The sequence below is a fragment of the Thamnophis elegans genome, chromosome 2 (assembly GCF_009769535.1).
Source record: "Thamnophis elegans isolate rThaEle1 chromosome 2, rThaEle1.pri, whole genome shotgun sequence".
Classification (NCBI taxonomy): Eukaryota; Metazoa; Chordata; class Lepidosauria; order Squamata; family Colubridae; genus Thamnophis; species Thamnophis elegans.
In genome coordinates, this window is record NC_045542.1 from 144,565,648 (window position 1) to 144,584,720 (window position 19,073).

Below are 19,073 nucleotides of genomic sequence, written 5' to 3' on the forward strand. Positions count from 1 at the left end.
TCTCAGAGCCAGGGGTGAAATCCAGCAGGTTCTGGAGAACCTGTAGCAGAAATTTTGAGAAGTTCGGAGAACTGGCAAATACCACCTCTGGCTGGCTTCAGAGTAGGGTGGGGATGGAGATTTTGCAGTATCCTTCCCCCAGGAATGGGGAGGGAATGGAGATTTTGCAGTATCATTCCCCAGGAGTGGGGTGGGAATGGAGATTTTGCAATATCCTTCCCCCAGGAGTGGGGAGAGAATGGAGATTTTGCACTAACCTTCCCCTGCTATTCCCACCAAGCCACGTCCACAGAACTGGTAGTAATTTTTTTTGAATTTCACCACTACTCGCATCTATTTAATGGGAGTCCAGATTGCCGCCCTCCCGGCTGACATTTGTTACCTCTTTCCAAACAATGATGCTTTTGACATTCTAAATATTTGACATTCTAAAGCCCCAGGCAAGAGATAATGACTCTCCTATGGCCTGCTTGAAAAAATTGCCTTATGCCCAGTACCAACGCACAGCAAGCCTATCGCGATTACAAAAGTCACAAGGAAAAAAGCAGGAAACGTTCTACTGTTTAAAATACACGGCAGCTCCATGAGATGCTTCGGCTACAAGCAACCTCTGGTGGGAAAAAAGACAATAAAATCTAAAAAAACCAAAAGTTAAGAGCTGCCGACTGAGGGACCCCCGCAACAGCCTCGGTCTTCCTCAGTGGGTCACAGAACCCTTATTATTCTCAGCATGGGTGATTTCTCTCTCTGGCTCCAGCCATTAACAGGAAAGCTCTTCTTCCTCGCCTGTATATCAGTCCCATAAATAAGGTGGAGCTGCAAGAGAAGTTACTATGTCAAGGTGGAGTGGCTGCTCTGAGCCACTTTGATGCAACGGTGTTTGGCGTTCGGATCTGTGGTCTCTTGGTTTTTCCTTAGGTCGGCGCAAAAAAGGACCTGGCGAGAGAGGGAAAAATCTGGATGGCACAAAGGGTTAAAATATATATATATATTTTAATGGGACATATCAGGTATGGCTGCAAACATCGAGGTCACCTGTGGGTGGCAGCCAAGAGGAGATATTTTTTCCTGTCTCAGTACTTCCCCCTAGTGATTATTCAAATTTTTGCAACTTCCAAGGAGATCAAATCAGTCAATCCTAAAGGAAATCAACCTTGGCTGTCCTTTGGAAGGACAGATACTGAAGCTGAAACTCAAATACTTTGGCTATCAAATGAGAAGAGAGAACTCATTGGAAAAGACCTCGATGTTGGGAAAGACTAAAAGCAAAAGGAGAAGAAGGGGACTGATTAGATAGTGCCATCGATGGAACGAACATGGATTTGGGCAAACTCCGGGAGACAGTGGAGGACAGAGGGGCCTGGCACGCTGAACAACGACTTATCTACTAGAAATTGTATTCCCCCCTTTTCCTGGTTCCTGTTTCTAATCCCTGAGGTAATGACTGGATCCTTGGAAGTCAAGCGATCAAACCATGATCTGCAGATCCTCTCAATTTCTTTCCAGCATCCACCTGACCTGCATGTAGCTAGAAAGAGAAAGTTGCTCCACTTCTACTTCTGATGGCCTCAATCTTCATCTGCGTCACTGCGGAAAGCTTCAGCCAAGAACCTCCATCTTGGCTGCTTCCGTCTTGGTATATAGAACAAAGTGGGTTATATGCAGGGGTGGGATTTACTCACCTTCCCTACCGGTTTGCAAATGTGAGCTACCTGTCTGCACATGCGCTCAGCGTTCCGCGCATGTGCTTTGGCTAAAAAAAGGGCCTAAATAGGATGGCATAGAGCCGGGGCTGGCCAACCCGCAATTTCCACTATCGGTTTGGGCGAACTAGTCCGAACGGGCAGAATACTTCCTCTGGTTATATGAGGGGATATGTCTACAAGGAAAAGGGAAAGGAAAAAGGGAAGGAAAGGAGAAAAGGAAAGGAAAGGAGAAAGAAAGGGGAAGGCGAAGGGAAGCTCTATATAAGTGAGCATGTGAGAGAAGAATCTATTCTGGCCCACTGTGGGTTTTTGTTTTCTTAAGCCCAACTTAGCAACTACATAGAAAAATCCATACAGTTTTTAGGTAACATTTTTAGAAAGGATTGTTATTGGCTTCTTTCTAGGGTTAGAAACCCAACTAGACTGTGTGGGTTCCACCTCTACCTCGAGGAAGAGAGACTTCCTTTAAAAAAAATGAGAATTCAGATTCTAGTGTTGTTGAGCTAAAATGGGTCCTGCAGTTTCCTAATATAACGGAGAGAGAAAGTTTATACAGCATATATAAAGATTCTTCTAGTCAGGCATCTTACCTCCTCTGGCAACCGTGGGCACCGAGCAGTAATGGGAGAAGAGGAAAACTATTTCATACTTACCGCTTGCGCCCATCCAGAATATGGTCCCCAAAGGCTGCGGAAGAAATTTCCTGAAGGTGAAACAAACTTAAATTAGAATGTGGTAAAGAGCAAAGTCCACAGAGCTGAAACAATGGAATAAGGGCTGATTTCCAAAATTAGTTCACATCCCTTCCCATATTACTGTATTTCAGTTCTAGGGGGCTGCTGGAAAAGAAATTAAAAATTTAACAGGACTTGTAAGTTAAAGTTAAAGGTTACCCTCGCACATATGTGCTAGTCATTCCAAACTCTAGGGGGCGGTGCTCATCTCTGTTTCAAAGCCGAGGAGCCAGCGCTGTCTGAAGATGTCTCCGTGGTCATGTGACCGGCATGACTAAACACCAAAGGTGCATGGAACGCTGTTACCTTCCCACCAAATGTGGTTCCTATTTTTCTACTTGCATTTTTACGTGCTTTCGAACTGCTAGGTTGGCAGAAGCTGGGACAAGTAACAGGAGCTCACTCCGTTATGCAGCACTAGGGATTTGAACCGCTGACCTTTGTGATCAATAAGCTCAGCATCTTAGCCACTGAGCCACCGCGTCCAAACTTGTATCAAGCTTTAAATATCTATTGATGGTTCTGCATGTATCTAGATAACCAAAAGGTTTCCTGTCCCAGAATATCCAGAAAACAATCACTGCTATTTTAAGGGGTTTTTTTCCAAACTAAAAGAGGCTTTTACAGAGTTTATTTTTGCCATTTTATTTGTATTGCCATAAATTTCATATTGTTTCACTGCAGTCATGGGTTTATATAATATGATGAGGGTTTATTATCATTCTATGATTTAAGATGCTTAAAAATAGAGAAAGAAAAATAAACATCCTATCAGTTAATTACAATTTAGAATGACAACATTCCAAGGATAAAAATATTCGGCTTTTCATCCAAGAGGATTCTACATACTTGAAACCCTTCATATGTTGGAAAATACATTTTATTTATGGAGCTCAACTTTGTTTAACTTTACTCCTCTGAAACTCATTCAGTCTATGCTTTTAGGAAGTGCCTAACAGTGTCCCAATGCTGGACTAAAACTAGAGGCAATGCAAGGGAAGACCAGGTAAGGTGACATACCCCGTTTCCCCGAAAATAAGACCCCCCTGGATAATAAGCCCAATCGGGCTTTTGAGCGCATGCACTAAAATAAACCCTCCCCTGAAAATAAGCCTCTCCTAAAATATTGCAATGTAGCAGCAGCCATGAGGTGACCACGCTCATCTCCTCCTGCACCTTAAAAATAATAAGACCTCCCCGTAAATAAGGCCAAGTGCTTATTTCGGGGGTCAAAAGAAAATAAGACCATGTCTTATTTTGGGGGAAACACGATATCTAGCTTAGCTGCTGACCAGCTATCCTTCCTTCCACCGAGACTATCCTTTGTAACACTCTCTGACAGATAGGAAAATTCATGGAAATAAACTTTGCTTGAGGAACTGCTATTTATAATTCCTCCCTGCTTCCTGTAAGGCTAATGCCCTCCAGTTTTATCAGAGTTTATCAGTAGCTACTACAGGAAATAAGATGTGATTGATATCGGTCTGATCCCTCACAACTGTCACCTCCTGTTTGGACTACTGCACACGCTTCATATGGGGATGTCCTTGAAGACATTTGGAAACTGGACCGGACCAGAATGCAGTGGCACACAGAGAGTTTTGGGTGTCCTATGGTTCACCCAAGTAATTCCACTGCTGTGTGAGCTGTACCAGCTTCCAGTTGCTTTTCGGCTGCAATTCGAGGTGCTGATTATTACCTTTAAAGTCCTACATCGTACAGGGATAGGTTACCTATGGGACTGCCTCTCCCTGAGCGTATTTCCTACCCCTACTACGTTAGATAGGCTGGGTGCGCTCCAGTTCCCTCTCCTACAAGAGTCTTGGGGGCAAAGTGGTCAGCATGTAGTATTGCAGGGAAACTCTGCCGGCAGTCGGAGGTTCAAATCTCCCCCCGGTTGACTCAGCCTTCAGTCCTTCCGAGGTCGGTAAAAGGAGGACCCAGATTGTTGAGGGCAATGTGCTGACTCTGCAAACTGGCCAGAGAGGGCTGTAAAGCACTAGGGGGCAGTATATAAGTGCTCCGTGGCTGTCGCTCAATGTTGCTATTGAATATGGTTACCGGCAAGCAGGACCTGTTCCAAAGCGCCCTCACCAATCTCTCGATGAACACGCTCCGTCACACTGCGGGCCCCCATCCCCAACTCTTGGCCATAGTAACGTTTGGCAACCTGCCATATGTGGGTGTCCACTGGTACAGCTTCAGTCTTGTCCAGGGCCATGAGACACACACAGTCAGCCACCTGCAAGGGAAAAGAAATGGTAACAACATATCAAATTTACGTGACACCCTGTTCTCTATATCAAGGGTCCCTTTTGGGACCAGGCTGCGGAAGTGGTTGGTGAGAGTGCCCGGGAGTGTATGCATCCCCACTTGTGCGAGCAGTGGGCAGGCATGGGTGCACACTCTCCATTTGCACAAACAGCAGGCGTGCGTACACGTCACTCGTTTGGAGCCCTCCCCCTCCCTCCTCCTGGCCCAAGCTGCAAAGCCAGAAAGGTTGGGGAACTCTACTTTATAAGTAAGAATTCCAATAACATAAAAAGGTAAAGGTAAAGGTTCCCCTCGCATGTATGTGCTAGTCGTTCCTGACTCTAGGGGGTGGTGCTCATCTCTGTTTCAAAGCCAAAGAGCCAGCACTGTCTGAAGACGTCTCTGTGGTCATGTGCCAGAATGACTAAACACCGAAGGCGCACGGAACGCTGTTACCTTCCCACCAAAGGTGGTTCCTATTTTTCTACTTGCATTTTTACATGCTCTCGAACTGCTAGATTGGCAGAAGCTGGGACAAGTAATGGAAGCTCACTCCGTTATGCAGCACTAGGGATTCGAACCGCCGACCTTTCTGATCGATAAGCTCAGCATCTTAGCCACTGAGCCACCGCGTCCCACTCCAATCCCATATGACATATTAAAGCAAGTCCCCCTAATCACAGCAACAAACAATAAACTTTGCAAATAAATGCAGACAGCATTCCAAAATAACCCCAAACCCTCTTCAGATGGGGAAGCCAATCTAGCTTCTAGAGCAGGGGTCTTTTAAGACTTGTGGGCTTCAATTCCCAGAATTCTGGGAGCAAAAAGTCCACAAATCTTAATGTTGCTAAGTTTGGGAGACCCGCTGCTCTAGTGGGAGGGAGGCTGATCCCCAGAATCGGGGTCATTATAATGATTGCACACTTCTTCAGTTTCCCTGGTCTCCATGAAATGTTTTCCTGAGGCTGAACAAACTAATAGGCTTATTCTAGCTGGAAAATACCACTGCTATTGTTTGACTATCAGAGATAATCAGAAGTAGGACCAAGGAATAGGGTGTATTTGGCTTTTGCCTTAAGCCAACTGGGGCCTCAAATATGGGCCACAGCTAAGTTTTTACTCAAAATAACAGTCCATTGTTTAATTGGGGTCTCAAACTCAAGCCTTTGCTGTGTTTTTCCAGTTATAACCCACTGTTTTGTGGCATAAATGGTCATTTTTCGTTCTGTTATATCTGAAGCCTCAAAAGTTGGAATTGGCCTAGGGCAGGGGTCGGCAACCTTAAACACTCAAGAGCCACAAGGGTCCTAACCGGAAGCCCCCCTGTTCAATTCTGGAGCACGACCGGAAGTCCCGTTCCCCACCATAGAGTCTCCTCCTAGCACAGCATCCTTTTTCCTCTACCTGTCCTAACCGAAAGCCCTATCGATTGTGGAGCTGCAGCAGAGGGATGAAAGACCCACATGCAGCTCCAGAGCCACAGGTTGCTGACCCCTGGCCTAGGTGTTTCTGGATCTCGGGATGGGGAGAGAGGGGGCCTTGATCATCTCCCACAGCAAAAACAAAGCTACCTCAAACCCTTTTTTACAAACCGCACCTACATTTTCCCCACAAATAGGTACAACCGAACCCACACGCTTTGGCTGAACAGCAAAACAGGGATGGAGGGAGCCAGGTTTATGCTCACCTTGACTCCCACTCCTGGAAGGGTGCACAAGGCATGGCGGGCCTGCTCATAAGGGACAGTGCGCAACTGCTGAAGGCCAGCAGCCCCACCCAGAGTCTTCATGACAGCTCGGGCGCTCTCGCTAATAAACCGCGCCCGATAACCGAATCCCAGGTCCCTCAGCCGAGCCTCTGTATCTGCTCCTGCAAGAAGTGGAGACATGAAGCCAAATCCAGAAATAATTCTATTTTCAAGAAGAAATAGAGCTGCCCCTCGAAGGGGTGAGCGGCATATAAATGTAATAAATGAACAGGCAGTGCAACATCAATCAACTGCCTAACAATGAGAAACCGACAGCTTGCAGCCAGCTACTAAAGGAACAATCGAGCAACACCATCATTTTAACGGAGATACCCTACTCCAAATTAAGATTTCAATCAGGGAAGGATTAGTTTTGTTGACTTTAGTCCTAACAGTAGATCTGCTACTCTTCTCGCCAAATCTTTCAAGAAACTGTTAAAGACCTCTTCGTTAAAGTAGGAAAAAAATAATCAGAATTTTCCTTTGGTAAAACAAATAGAATTTCTGCTGCAGGATGGATCTTGGTCGGTCATCTCTGGGATGTATTTTATTTTCTTATAACTTGTTTCAGTTACCTAAGCCACCAGTTTACCTGGTTCATATTCTAGCAATGAGCAATAACTATTAAGCAAAGGTGTCAATGGGGAGGGCATCAAGTCACTCTTCATTGGCACGTCTTTAAACATGTAACAAATCTTTGCCCAAGCAACAATTCAAAGTATCTTTCAAGGAAGATTTGTTGTTGTTGTTAGTTGCGAAGTCGTGTCCGACACATCGCAATCCCATGATCAATGTTCCTCCAGGCCTTCCTGTCCTCTACCATCCTCTGGAGACCATTTAATCTCACGCCTACGGCTTCAGTGACTCCATCCAGCCACCTCATTCTCTGTGGTCTCCTTCTTCTTTTGCCCCTAATCGTTCCCAGCATGAGGCTCTTCTCCAGTGAATCCTTTCTTCTCCTTAGGTGGCCAAGGTGTTTGAGTTTCATCTTCAGGATCTGGCCTTCTAAAGAGCAGTCAGGGTTGATCTCCTCTAGGATTGACCGCTTTGATCGCCTTGCAGTCCAAGGGACTTGCAGGAGCAAGGTTTAGTTTATGAGACTGAGTATCTTCTCCCACTTCCATTCATTCTTTCTGTATGATGGTAAGAAGACTAGACAGGCTCAAAACTGACTGTGGATGTCTACATTCCCAACAATTGTCAATTCCCTTTTAACATTAAACTTCCAGCACTTCCATGTGCAATCTTACATTGACTTTCCCTTCGGATCATTGTCCATTTGGCTGTATTCCTCTTTTACAAGCCTGAATTAACAGTGGATCCTTTATTCTTGCTGAGTCGTGTTCCCAAGCTCTTAAAAACATTTCTTCAATTATATGACCTACCATAAATTAAGAGGTCTTAAATAACTGCTGAATTGGTCTTCAGAGAGTCATACTGGGAGAGAGTACAAAATACATGGCTCTCGAGAGTTTTCCTAGCTGCAGATTGCTGAGAGATTTTGGTACTGGTGGTATACAAAGTGGAAAGTCCTGTTGTGGTAGGAATTATGACTACAACCAGGGGTGGGATTCTACCAGTTTGGACCAGTTCGGGCGAATCAGTAGCTCTGACTATCAGCTGGGAGCGAACCGGTTCACTCCGACTTTGAAGTGGGCCCCTGTGCTATATTCAACTATATTTCGTTTTCCGAAGCCCAGCTGATCGGCGTGACAGAGTGAATTGCTGTGCCTCAGCTGTTTTTCTCGCCAGCAGTAATGCTGAAGGTAAGTTTTTGCTCAAGTGTCAGATGTGTGTGTGCGCACGAAGTGCGCGCTCAGCGAACCAGTTGTTAAACCGGTAGGATCCCACCCCTGACTACACCTAAGGTATGTGGAGGTTTAATTTATTTACTGTATTTTTTGGAGTATAAGACACACTGGAGTATAAAACGCACCAAGATTTTGAAGAATTTAAAAAAACATTTTTGCAATCTGCATACCTCCCAAACTCTCTGCATGCCTCATTTTTTGTGAAAAATGGGGCATGCAAAGAGTTTGAGAGACCTGCAAAGTGATCCTGGGGGCTAGGGGTGGGACGAGCAAAAAACGGCCCATTTTTTTGCCAAAAAAAGGGCACACATAGCGTTTAGGAGGCTTGTAGAGTGCTCCTGGGGGCAGTGGGGGAAACGATTGAAAAACGGTCTGTTTTTGCTTGTTTTTGTCCCCCCACCCAGCCCCCAGGAGCACTTTAAGATAGTTCTTAAAATACATTTACTGCCTGCGGCTTTTGAAAGGAGTGTTTTTTTAAAAAAATGCTTCCCCTCAAATTGTTGTGGCGATCCGATGGGAATAATCAGGGATGAATCAACCATTCTCTTTACATCCTTTCTAAAAAGTTTTTTTAAAACTGATTTAGGGGATTTAATTTTTTTTTTTTTTAAAGGACACCGGCTTTTCATTTCAGTAACATCGTCATCTTTGAAATTGCTGTATATATATTTGTGCTTGTGTACAGGGCTTTAATAAAAAGATTTTTTAAAAACCCTCTGCACGGCCATTTCTGCAAAGGGGGTGGGGTTTCGGGAGGCCAAAAACACTGTATTTAATGTATAAGCCGCACCCAGATTTTCACTCTCTTTTGGGGGGGGGAGGTACATCTTATACTCAGAAAAATACGGTACCTATCTCTTTATTATTTCAGAAATAGCTCCTTTGTGATTTAGAGCAGAAGTATAGGAAAGTTGCACATTGAGTCAGCCACCACTGTGACTCTTAAAGTAGAAACAGATATCAGAAACCAGACCAAGGGTCCTTCCTTAGAGTTAAACAGAAGAGTGGGAAAAGAGGAAATTGCAACCAGGGCCATCTGAAACAGGAAGGTTAAAAGGAGAGTTCCCACACTCTCCCCTCTGGCATTCTGCAAACACTCCAAAAGATGTTTGACGTCCACTAAGAACTTCCCTATGTGTGGTGAAGGGAAAGGATCGGTCTCTGTGTGAGGAAAGTGCCAGTTTTTGCAGGCCCAGTGCTTGTTAAGCATAAAGGTTGCTTGGAGGAAAGAAACAGGTGTAGAGTTGGAGGAGAAGGAGGAGGGAGAGGGCAGATGCTTCAGATAAAGTATCTGCTGCCAGAGTGTCCAACCTTGGCAGGTTTTAAGACTTGTGGACTTCACCTCCCAGAATTCCCCAGACAGCATGAGGAATTCTGGGAGTTGAAGTCCACAAGCCTTAAAGTTGCCAAGGTTGGACACCCTTGGTCTTCTGGATTACCTAATCAGGCCTGCCTCAGTAAACTCCTCCTCTGGTGCCTGGTTGAGACTCAACTCCTTGCCTGTGCTGCTACAGGCAAGCCAGCACCCATAATAGTATGTGGGAATGATTTTTGAAGATGAGGAGGAGGAGGAGGAGAAGGGGGGCGGGGAATACACACAACCAGGGGAATGGTTGGATAAAAGGCAGATTTCCTTGAAGCAGGAATGTGAATGTAGCACAAAGGTCTTTTGATATGGGGGAAGAAGAAGAGCACTTCTTTTGATGTAGTCTGGAGGCGTTTAAGAAGAGATGGACAGCCATTTATCAAATACTAGCCGGTAACCTGGCGTTGCCCAGGTATTTATTTATAGGGGGAAAATATCCGGACCAAACATAATTTCTGATGTTGAATTTTCCCCTTTACCAGAGGGAGCCCCCTTGTGGAGTACTGGGAAGCCATTATCATGGCAACTCCACTGCACTGTACAGTAGGAATCCATTTTACGGCAGTACAGTAGAAGCCATTTTTAAGGCACAACAGGCTGTATCTTAACAGAACACAACACACACACCGAGGGGTGTTGGGGGTATCTCATCCCCACAGTATTTGTTTCCAGAAAGTAAGTCATCTGTGTACCAAGTGTGGTTGAAATTGCTCGAGGCGTTCCAGAGTTATGCTGGAACATACACACACACACAGCCATTTTTGAATATATAGAAGAGAAGGAGATTGTATAGGTCTCCTGCGAGAGTAGGGGGGTGGACTAGATGACCTGCAAGGTCCCTTCCAACACTGTCATTGGTGTATCCTTTTGGGGATAGAACAGAAAGCGGAGAAGCAGTCAGAAGACGTAGGTGGGATGGTTTGTGGAGGGAAAGGCCGCAAAGCAACTGTGAGGCCTAAGGTTTTACCTGCCATTGCTTGCAGTGTGGGGAAGGCATGATAGGTCTTGGTATCCAGCTGGCAGAGGCGGCGCCCAAAGGCCTGGCACAGGTGTTGAATCATGTTGGTGATGCGGGACAGGTGGTTGTTGGAGGTGCAGATGAAGGAGAAGAGGCACTCCACTGGGTCCTGCCGCAGCACCCGGACACCTGGAGAAATAAAGAGCCACTAGGTCTTTTTCTGCCATCCATTTTGTATGTTTCTATGTTTCCTATCACTAGTCACATGCTTTATGTTTAAGCTAAGAAATTCAGTTTTCCTTGCCGCTGAATTATACTGTGGTTTCCGATTTCTAGATTTTCATGGTACTAGCAGTAAGCTGAGAGAGAACCCTGAGCAAGAAAGCCTCACCAATAAAGGAGAATATTTGTAGCTCAGGGTTAAAATGAGGGGTCCTTGGTGCTCGCTCTTTAAGCGTGGTTGTATTTCTTGCAGACGTTTCATTATCCAACTAGGTAACATCATCAGGGCTGCATTTTTTTATCTGCAGTGCAGGTAATAAAATGTTTGCAAGAAAACAACTAAGTTCAAGGAAGCCTCACTTTGGGATCACCTGCCTGCCCATTTTCAAATCTCCCCCTGCCAGACAAGGACAATGTTCCCTAAAATGCATAAAAATAAAGACATTTAAGAATTCAAATTCTGCGCTCTCAATATAAGACACAGCTTTGCTGCTGGTCAGTTAAAAGATAAAAGTAAAGTTTCCCTTCGCAGATATGTGCTACTCATTCCTGACTCTAGTCTAGGGGGTGGTGCTCATCTCTGTTTCTAAGCCTAAGAGCCAGCGCTGTCCGAAGACGTCTCCGTGGTCATGTGGCCGGCATGACTAAATGCCGAAGACGCATGGAACACTGTTACCTTCCCACCAAAGGTGGTCCCTATTTTTCTACTTGCATTTTAAACATGCTTTCGGACTGCTAGATTGGCAGAAGCTGGGACAAGTAACAGGAGCTCACTCCATTAGGCGGTGATAGGGATTCGAACCGCTGAACTGCCAACCTTTTTGACCGACAAACTCAGCGTCTTAACCACTGAACCACCTCGTCCCTTACACTGATTATTGCTGGTCAATTACTCTCCACTAAATAAAACATCACTTAGTTCTAATTCGTGAAAACAAGCGCTCACATACAAATTAGGATATTGTTACTGAATTGAATTGAATTTTATTATTTATATGCCGCCCTTCTCCGGGAGGGACTCAGGGCGGCGAACAACTCAAAAGGGGAAAAGGGGAACATAGAACAGAATACAAGTAATTAAAATAGCCAAGAATCACACAACCACACGTCGAGAGGGGAGGGGAACTCATCAACCCCAGGCCTGCCGGTAAAGCCAGGTTTTGACGGCTTTTCGGAAGGCCTGGAGAGAGGTGAGGGTCCGAATCCCTGCGGGGAGTTCGTTCCAGAGGTCCGGAGCTGCCACAGAGAAGGCCCTCCTCCGGGTAGTAGCCAGATGACATTGGCTGGTAGACGGAACCCGGAGGAGGCTAACCCTGTGTGATCTAATGGGTCTTTGGGAGGTAATTGGCAGCAGGTGGTCTCTCAAGTACCCAGATACTATTTTTTCATCATGTAAACCAGTGGTAGTCAACCTGGTCCCTACCGCCCACTAGTGGGCGTTCCAGCTTTCATGGTGGGCGGTAGGGGTTTGCTGCAGCTCTGCTTTATAAATTTTATAAAGTTACTTCCCTACTTTATAAATCACCATTACTGTGGAACCGGTGGGCGGTTAGAAAATTTTACTACTAACAGAGATACAAAAGTGGGCGGTAGGTATAGAAAGGTTGACTACCCCTGATGTAAACCAAACTCATATATTTTTATTGTAGCAGTGCATTATTCTCCAGTGCTAGTTTGCCTACCTGGGAATTTAACACCTATTTCCCGGAAATGCGAGTCAACATAAGACCAACCCTGGTATAACCCAGATACATTTACATGTAGTTGGAAATAGTCCTGGAGGATCTGAGAAGGAGTCATCCCATCTGTTCCCCGGGCCAACTCTCCAGACAAATGGCTGCCCGGACGTTCGCTTGTCCCAGGACGATTCGGTTCTGGCTGTGTTTGCTTCCTGCTCTTCTTCAGGGGAGGTTCGGAGAGGCCTTCTTCTTCTCTGCCACCGTCCTCCTTTTCCTCTTCATGCAAGGTATACCAGAGATGTTCCTCAGACTGCGTGAGAGTCCAGACTCGTCCAGCCAGCACGCCAGTCCAGTAGCCGGGGCTGGTTTCAGACCACCTGAGAAAATCACAGGCTTGGTTAGCAGCAGAAACAGCCAAGGTGTTCTGACCTAGGCTTCATGAGAAAGTATAAATCATACTTTTAGTCCCCAAAACCCTCTTTTATTTAAACGGCTGTGAATTATGGTAATTCACAGCCCATAAGGATTCACAAACAGTCTGTGAAGAGTCCGACAGATGTCTGCTCGAGTTGCCAAAGTCTTTCAGGGGAATGTTAATAAGCACCCACCTTTAACTCCCTTGAAACACTGCCAGAGACCTTTTGCAAGGCCAAACGTAGCACAGAGTCAAACGGAGCTTCTCAGAGTTTGAACCAACCAGAATGAACTCATTGCTTCCTGCAGAGGCTCACATCCCTTTACTCCTCTTTTATGACTTAGGGGAGGGACCAATCATCTCAGTGGTGGGTTTGAAAAAATTTTGGAACCTCTTCTGTAGGTGTGGCCTGCTTTCCGGGTCCACTGGTGGAACCTCTTCTAACCAGTTTGGTAGATTTGACGAACCGGTTCTACCGAATAGGTGCGAACTGGTAGGAACCCACCTCTGAATCATCTCCAAGCCTTACTCCCAAGTTACCCCCCTTTTTCTTCTTAATTGTTCTTGCCTTCTGGCAGCTCTGTGCATGCGCACACTGGGAACAGGCTCCCCCTGTTCTTCTGCCTCGCTGATGTCAGCACATAACTCCCAGATGGCCCTGGTCCCCTCTCTGCCTCCGACACAGAGCCCTCATCAGAGCCTTTCCCAGACTCCAGGACTGGCCCATGTTCCTCCCCAACTCCCTTACTGTCCGAATCTGCTGCCAGCTCTGCAAGCCACCAACGGACTACAACACAAGGCTCATCTAAAAAGAAAAGGCTATCCACATCCTTCAGTCAATTTAGGTAATCCCCCACGTACAACCACATGAAAAAGTGAATTATGGCCACTTTCACACATGGCCATTGTAGCATCCCCCGTGATCACGCAATCAAAATTCGGATGCTTGGCAACTGACTCATATTTATGACAGTTGCCGTGCCCTAGCGTCATGGGATCCCCCTTTTGCGATCTTCTGACAAGCAAAGTCCACGGGGAAGCCAGATTCACTTCAAAACCATGCGACTAACTGAACAATTACAGAGATTCACTTAGCAACTGTGGCAGGAAAGGTCGTACAATGGGGCAAAATTCACTTAACAACTGTCTCACTTAGCGACAGAAATGTTGGTCTCAATTGTGTTTGCAAGTCCAGGACTGCCTGTACCTAGATATTGTTTATGTCTATTGAGGACTGATTTGTCAGGGTGCCAGGCTTCCAGGTATTCTCCAGTGTTCTTGGACTTTTTCTAGGAGGGTCAGAGTTTCCCAGTTGAAACTATGATCAAATCTGTCCATGTGTTATAAGATTCAGGAGTGTTCCTTATGTTGTAGGAAGTTATCACCCACCCCTCTCCCAGAAAAATGAAATATCCTAGGAAATATGGAAAAGGCAGAATATTATATTTCCCTGGATGTGAAAAGGAAGAAGCATGTTTTATAAAGAGAAAATAGCTCCCTGCAGCTTCCTGCCCCCACACGCTTTGTCAATGGGCCATTAAGAAGGCCAACCTAGTCCCTTTACATAATAAAGAGTTCTCCCCTTCAGCTCCAGGGGGATGGGATTAAAGCATGATAATATTGGCACTTTACCCAACTCACCACATGGCATCTGAGAACTCAACCAAACCTGGATTCAAAACGCAGCCTAGAGAGTTGCCCCTGCATGGCCCCAAGGGAGTCTGACAACCAATCAGAATACTAGCTCAAGATTAAAGGCCAGAGAGGGCATAAAACTAGGGACTCAGCTTCTCTTCCTTCCTTGCCTTCCCTTCTCTTTTCTCCACCAACGTTGAAGCATGTGATCACCTTTTCTGTTCAGGGCTCAAGCCATGTGGTCCTGTCCACCATTAAAACCATCTTTCCAAGCAGCCTCCATGTCTCCAGTGTCTTTTTTCCCCACTTGGAGCCGAATCCAGAAGGATATTTCTTTTCAACAATGTATTCTGGCTGCTAGTTGGTGTCCATGGAGACCGGGTGTGCTAAAACACTATGTATAGATTTGGTACGGTGTGGTATGTCCAGTTCTTGGAAAGCATCTTCACTTTAAGTATTAATAATTATATTAGATTGCATGATGGTACTACTAACATTTTGCTAGCATGCAAAATGAGATAAGAAAAAAAAAGGAAGCTTCTTATATCTACAGTAGTGAGTTTGTTTTCCAACTAACTTGATAGCTTTTCTGACAGCTGCTCTCCAATCAACTCTGATTAACTCTCTAAACTGTTTGAGCAAATAACCAGTGATAGCAGCCGGCTTCTACCGTTAAGCTATTCACGTCCCCAAAGTTATAAAAGTTATTATTATTTCCTGCCTTTTATCTATGGAGCACTCAAAGGTAAACAAGCTAAGTTATTATCGGCTTAACATGCAATTACCTTTATTAGTGGTGCAATTCAAAAAATGCATGGTTACAAGGTACAGGATTAATTCCCTTATTGAAAACAGAAGGAGAAATACATTTATTTCTGGAAGAAAGGCACTCCGTTGCTCGCCACTGACCAAGGAGAAGCTTCTTCCTCATATATCCTACAACTGGGGTTCTGAGGGTACAGGCAATTTTAATGTTATTTATTTCTTTAAAGCCTTAGGTATGGCCACACCTGGAATACTGCATCTAGATTTAGTCACCACCACATTACAAAAAAGATGTTGAGACTTTGGAAAAAGTGCAAAGAAGAGCAATTAAGATGATTAAAGGCATGGAGACAAAAACATGAAGGACGGTTGCAGGAATTGGGTATGGCCAGTCTAGAGAAAAGAAGAATTAGGGGTGACATGATAGCAGTATTCCAGTATTTGAGAGGTTGCCATAAAGAAGAGGAGGGGGGTCAACTTATTTTTCTGAGCACCAGAAGTCAAGAAACAATGGATGGAAACTAATCTAGGAAAGAAGCAACCTGGAATTAAGGAGAAACTTCCTAACAGTGAGGACAATTAACCGGTGGAACAGCTTGCCTTCAGAAGTTATAGGGGCTTCATCACTGGAGATTTTTAAGAAAAGACTGCACAGTCACCTATCTGAAATGATATAGTCCAGGGTCTCCTGCTTGAACAGGGGGCAGGACTAGAAGACTTCCAAGATCCCATCCAGTTCTATTCTGATTATAACCACAAAATATACAAATAAAATAAAACTGATGCGCAGACTAAATTTTGTTACAGCCCCTAAAGAACTTCAGATTGGGGATGAAAGTCAATGTAATGCAATTTGTCATTTAGAGAAACAGTCTCAAAGGTGTTTTTTTTTTCAAAGGCAACTGGACTTTGTTTTTTCCTGAAGATGTTTTGCTTCTCCTCTAAGAAGCTTCTTCGATTCTGACTGAATGGTGGAGGATAGAAGGATTTAAATCGTTCGGTCAGAACTGAAGAAGTTTCTTGGATGAGAAGTGAAACATCTTTAAGGAAAAACAAAGTCCAGTTGTCTTTTAAGAAGACGAGAAGGATAATAGTAATACAGCCCTATTCCATTGGTAATACCTTTAGGCGTAACAGTGCTGGGGGAGGTAGGTGTTTTATTGCAGGCTACTTCAGCTGACTGCTAGCTGCAGTTTGGCAGTTTGAATCCCACCAGGCTCAAGGTTGACTCAGCCTTCCATCCTTTCGAGGTGGGTAAAATGAGGACCCAGATTGTTGGGGGCCATAGGCTGACTCTGTAAACTGCTTAGAGAGGGCTGTAAAGCACTATGAAGCGGTATATAAGTCTAAGTGCTATTGCTACAGCTATTAGCAGAGTGATGGCATGGGGGGAAAACTATTTTTGTGCCTAATTGTTTTGGCATGCCATGCCTTATAGCAGCATCTGAGGGGAGAAGTTGAAATGGTTTATGTCCAGGATGTGAAACGTCTGTAGACAGTGTCTCTTTCTGGCTCGTGCAGTACACAGGTCCTCAATGGAAGGCAGGCTGGTTACAATTGTTTTGTTCTGTAGTCTTAACTATTGGACTGCGTTGACGTCTGTACCTGTCCTGTTTGGTTGCAGATTTCCCCTGATGCAGATTTTTCATAGGTGTGTAAAGTGATCTATGAAGTCCTTGGGGCTAATTGGACAATGAAGCATCTGCAAGTGAGCAACCAAGCTGTGAGAGTAACAAGAACTCCCCAGTTCAACTCTGAGCTACATATCTTGTCTTCTATTGCAGTGATCTCTAAGGTTCTCTGACAATAGCAGCATGAAGAGAATTCAGGGAGCCAATGGCTGTGCCCAGAGCGACGGATTTGTAGCTCAAGGCTTCAGCTCCATGAAGCCAAGATTACACGCCTAAAACAAAAGAGCTCAAAAAGACAGTAGATTCTACCGATGCTTCGAAGAATTAGAAGGGCTTTTTATTATTTAATGATATTGTGGCTTTGGGAGGGGAGGGAGAAAAGGGGCAGCACCGTTTGCAAAATGCAAGTGGTAGCCGCCCCTTCCTCCCCCCTCCCCCAAAAACCCTAAGGAGTGCCATCCCCTTCTTTGCAAAAAGATGGGTTTTCATCCTTCCTACAAGTGGTAAAGCAAAAGGAATCCCTGCGGATTTTACTTCGCCAGTCCTTACCAACTATAGGGGGCGGTGCTCATCTTCCTTTCTTTTACAAATGGAGGATAAACCATAATAATAATGATGATGATGATGATTAGAGGTTGTGGATGATGGGAAAAGGCCGCAGGAGCATTGCTTGCACAAAGCAGAATATATACCAAGAGAGCCTGGCCAACATCTCTCGCTCTTCCCCCCCCCCCCCCGCGAGTCTGTCGGGGCTTTTATGCATGCATTCAAAGCGCTTGCTTCCTTCATCAGCAGGCCTCCGTGCATCCCCAAAGCTGCACAACCCTGGGGCGTAGCCAAGGGGGAAGCAAGGCAGCAAACCCAGAGAGGGGCAAGTTAAAAAATGACTGCGGCGGAGAAGCCAACCAAGGGCGAACGGCGATGCAAAGAAAGAAAGAAAAGGGCCGAGGGGAAAATTTAAGGAGATGCTTTCGAAAAAGGTTGCAATTCCTGGCTGGGAGCCGCCAGGGGGCGCACTAACCGGAAGGTCTGCCCGCCACAGAGTACCAGGTCAAGGCGGAGTTCGGTGCGCGGGCAAGGCAGGGAGCGCCAGGGAGTCGCTCGAGGCAGCTGGGTCGGCCGGGGGTTCATGTTGTGCCTTCTGCTGTCCGCTGTCCTTAGGGATGAGCGCGCTCCGGCCGCAGCTCTGGCTGCACCAGTTTGGCGCAAAACCCGTACCTCCGAGTCCGTAAAATCACCATAGAGAGCGGCCCCTGGATTTAGAGGAGGGGCCGCGCAGGGGTAGAGCGGGGCAACCGCTTTCCGCTCTAGGGCTGCGAGGGGAGGTCTTTATGGTCTGTTTGGGCGGAAGCCCGGGTCTTTGGGCACAGAAAGGATTCTTCCTGTCCGCGGGTTAAGGCTAGATAAGGCATGAAAAAGGTTTTGTATGGATGTTGCAAGGCGGATGGGAAAGGAAGCGGCCCTTTTAGCCGAGGACGGAAATGGAGCTATCGTTAACTGGGCAGTAGATGGTAGCACAATTTTCCTTGAACTGGATACTCTTTGCTATAATCATAGTTTAAATATCTAGCAAGAGTTTCAGGCAGAAAACTATTACTATTATTACTATCATCACCATCATTATATACTTTATTCATTAAACATGAGACTCAGCCAACTGAACATTCAAAAATGCATCACAAATACTAATTGTTGTTGCTGTTGTTGGCAAGCATCCTTTCAATTATCCTTTCTTTTCTTGTCAAGCATGGGGGTTAGAAAGTTAGTCAGGCCCCGATTAGGGGCATTGTTGTTATTCTGAGGTTTTTTTTAATTCTTGGCAGCCTTTTTTGTTGTTTATTTTGGTTTATAATTATTTATATTGTTTTAAATTCTCTTCACCCACCCAGATTCACCTTGACAAGCCATATACATTAACATGCAGTGATATTTAAGCTATTGATAAAACACATTACTGCTGCCATTTCAAGGTGATCAGCCCTTAATCTGTCTTGTAAAAAGTGCCGAAAGACACTTAAATTAAACACTTGATCATAGAGTTTCTCCTGTGTGCTGCTCCGGGAATCCAATCATGGGTTAACTTAGCCCTCTAGCCTTGAGACTGAGTATGCAAATTTCAAAGTCACGCCTCCTCTGACTGGACTTCCG

At 45.3% G+C, this 19,073-nt stretch overlaps 1 protein-coding gene across 2 annotated transcripts; it reads right to left on the minus strand.

Annotated features, from left to right (window-relative positions):
• Window positions 1-253: 253 nt before the first annotated feature.
• OGG1 (8-oxoguanine DNA glycosylase) lies at window positions 254-18,205 on the minus strand. 2 transcript variants are annotated; one of them, XM_032212186.1, is made up of 7 exons: window positions 17,947-18,205; window positions 12,483-12,856; window positions 10,588-10,767; window positions 6,384-6,565; window positions 4,535-4,682; window positions 2,360-2,409; window positions 254-936 (listed from the first exon to the last, which is right to left on the minus strand). In XM_032212186.1, exons 1-7 carry the CDS (start codon window positions 18,054-18,056, stop codon window positions 832-834), a joined length of 1,149 nt encoding a protein of 382 aa, XP_032068077.1. In that variant the 5' UTR covers window positions 18,057-18,205; the 3' UTR covers window positions 254-831. The 2 variants fall into 2 exon arrangements, with proteins under 2 accessions (XP_032068077.1, XP_032068079.1); XM_032212188.1 differs by having other exon boundaries at window positions 844-2,409.
• Window positions 18,206-19,073: the final 868 nt, after the last annotated feature.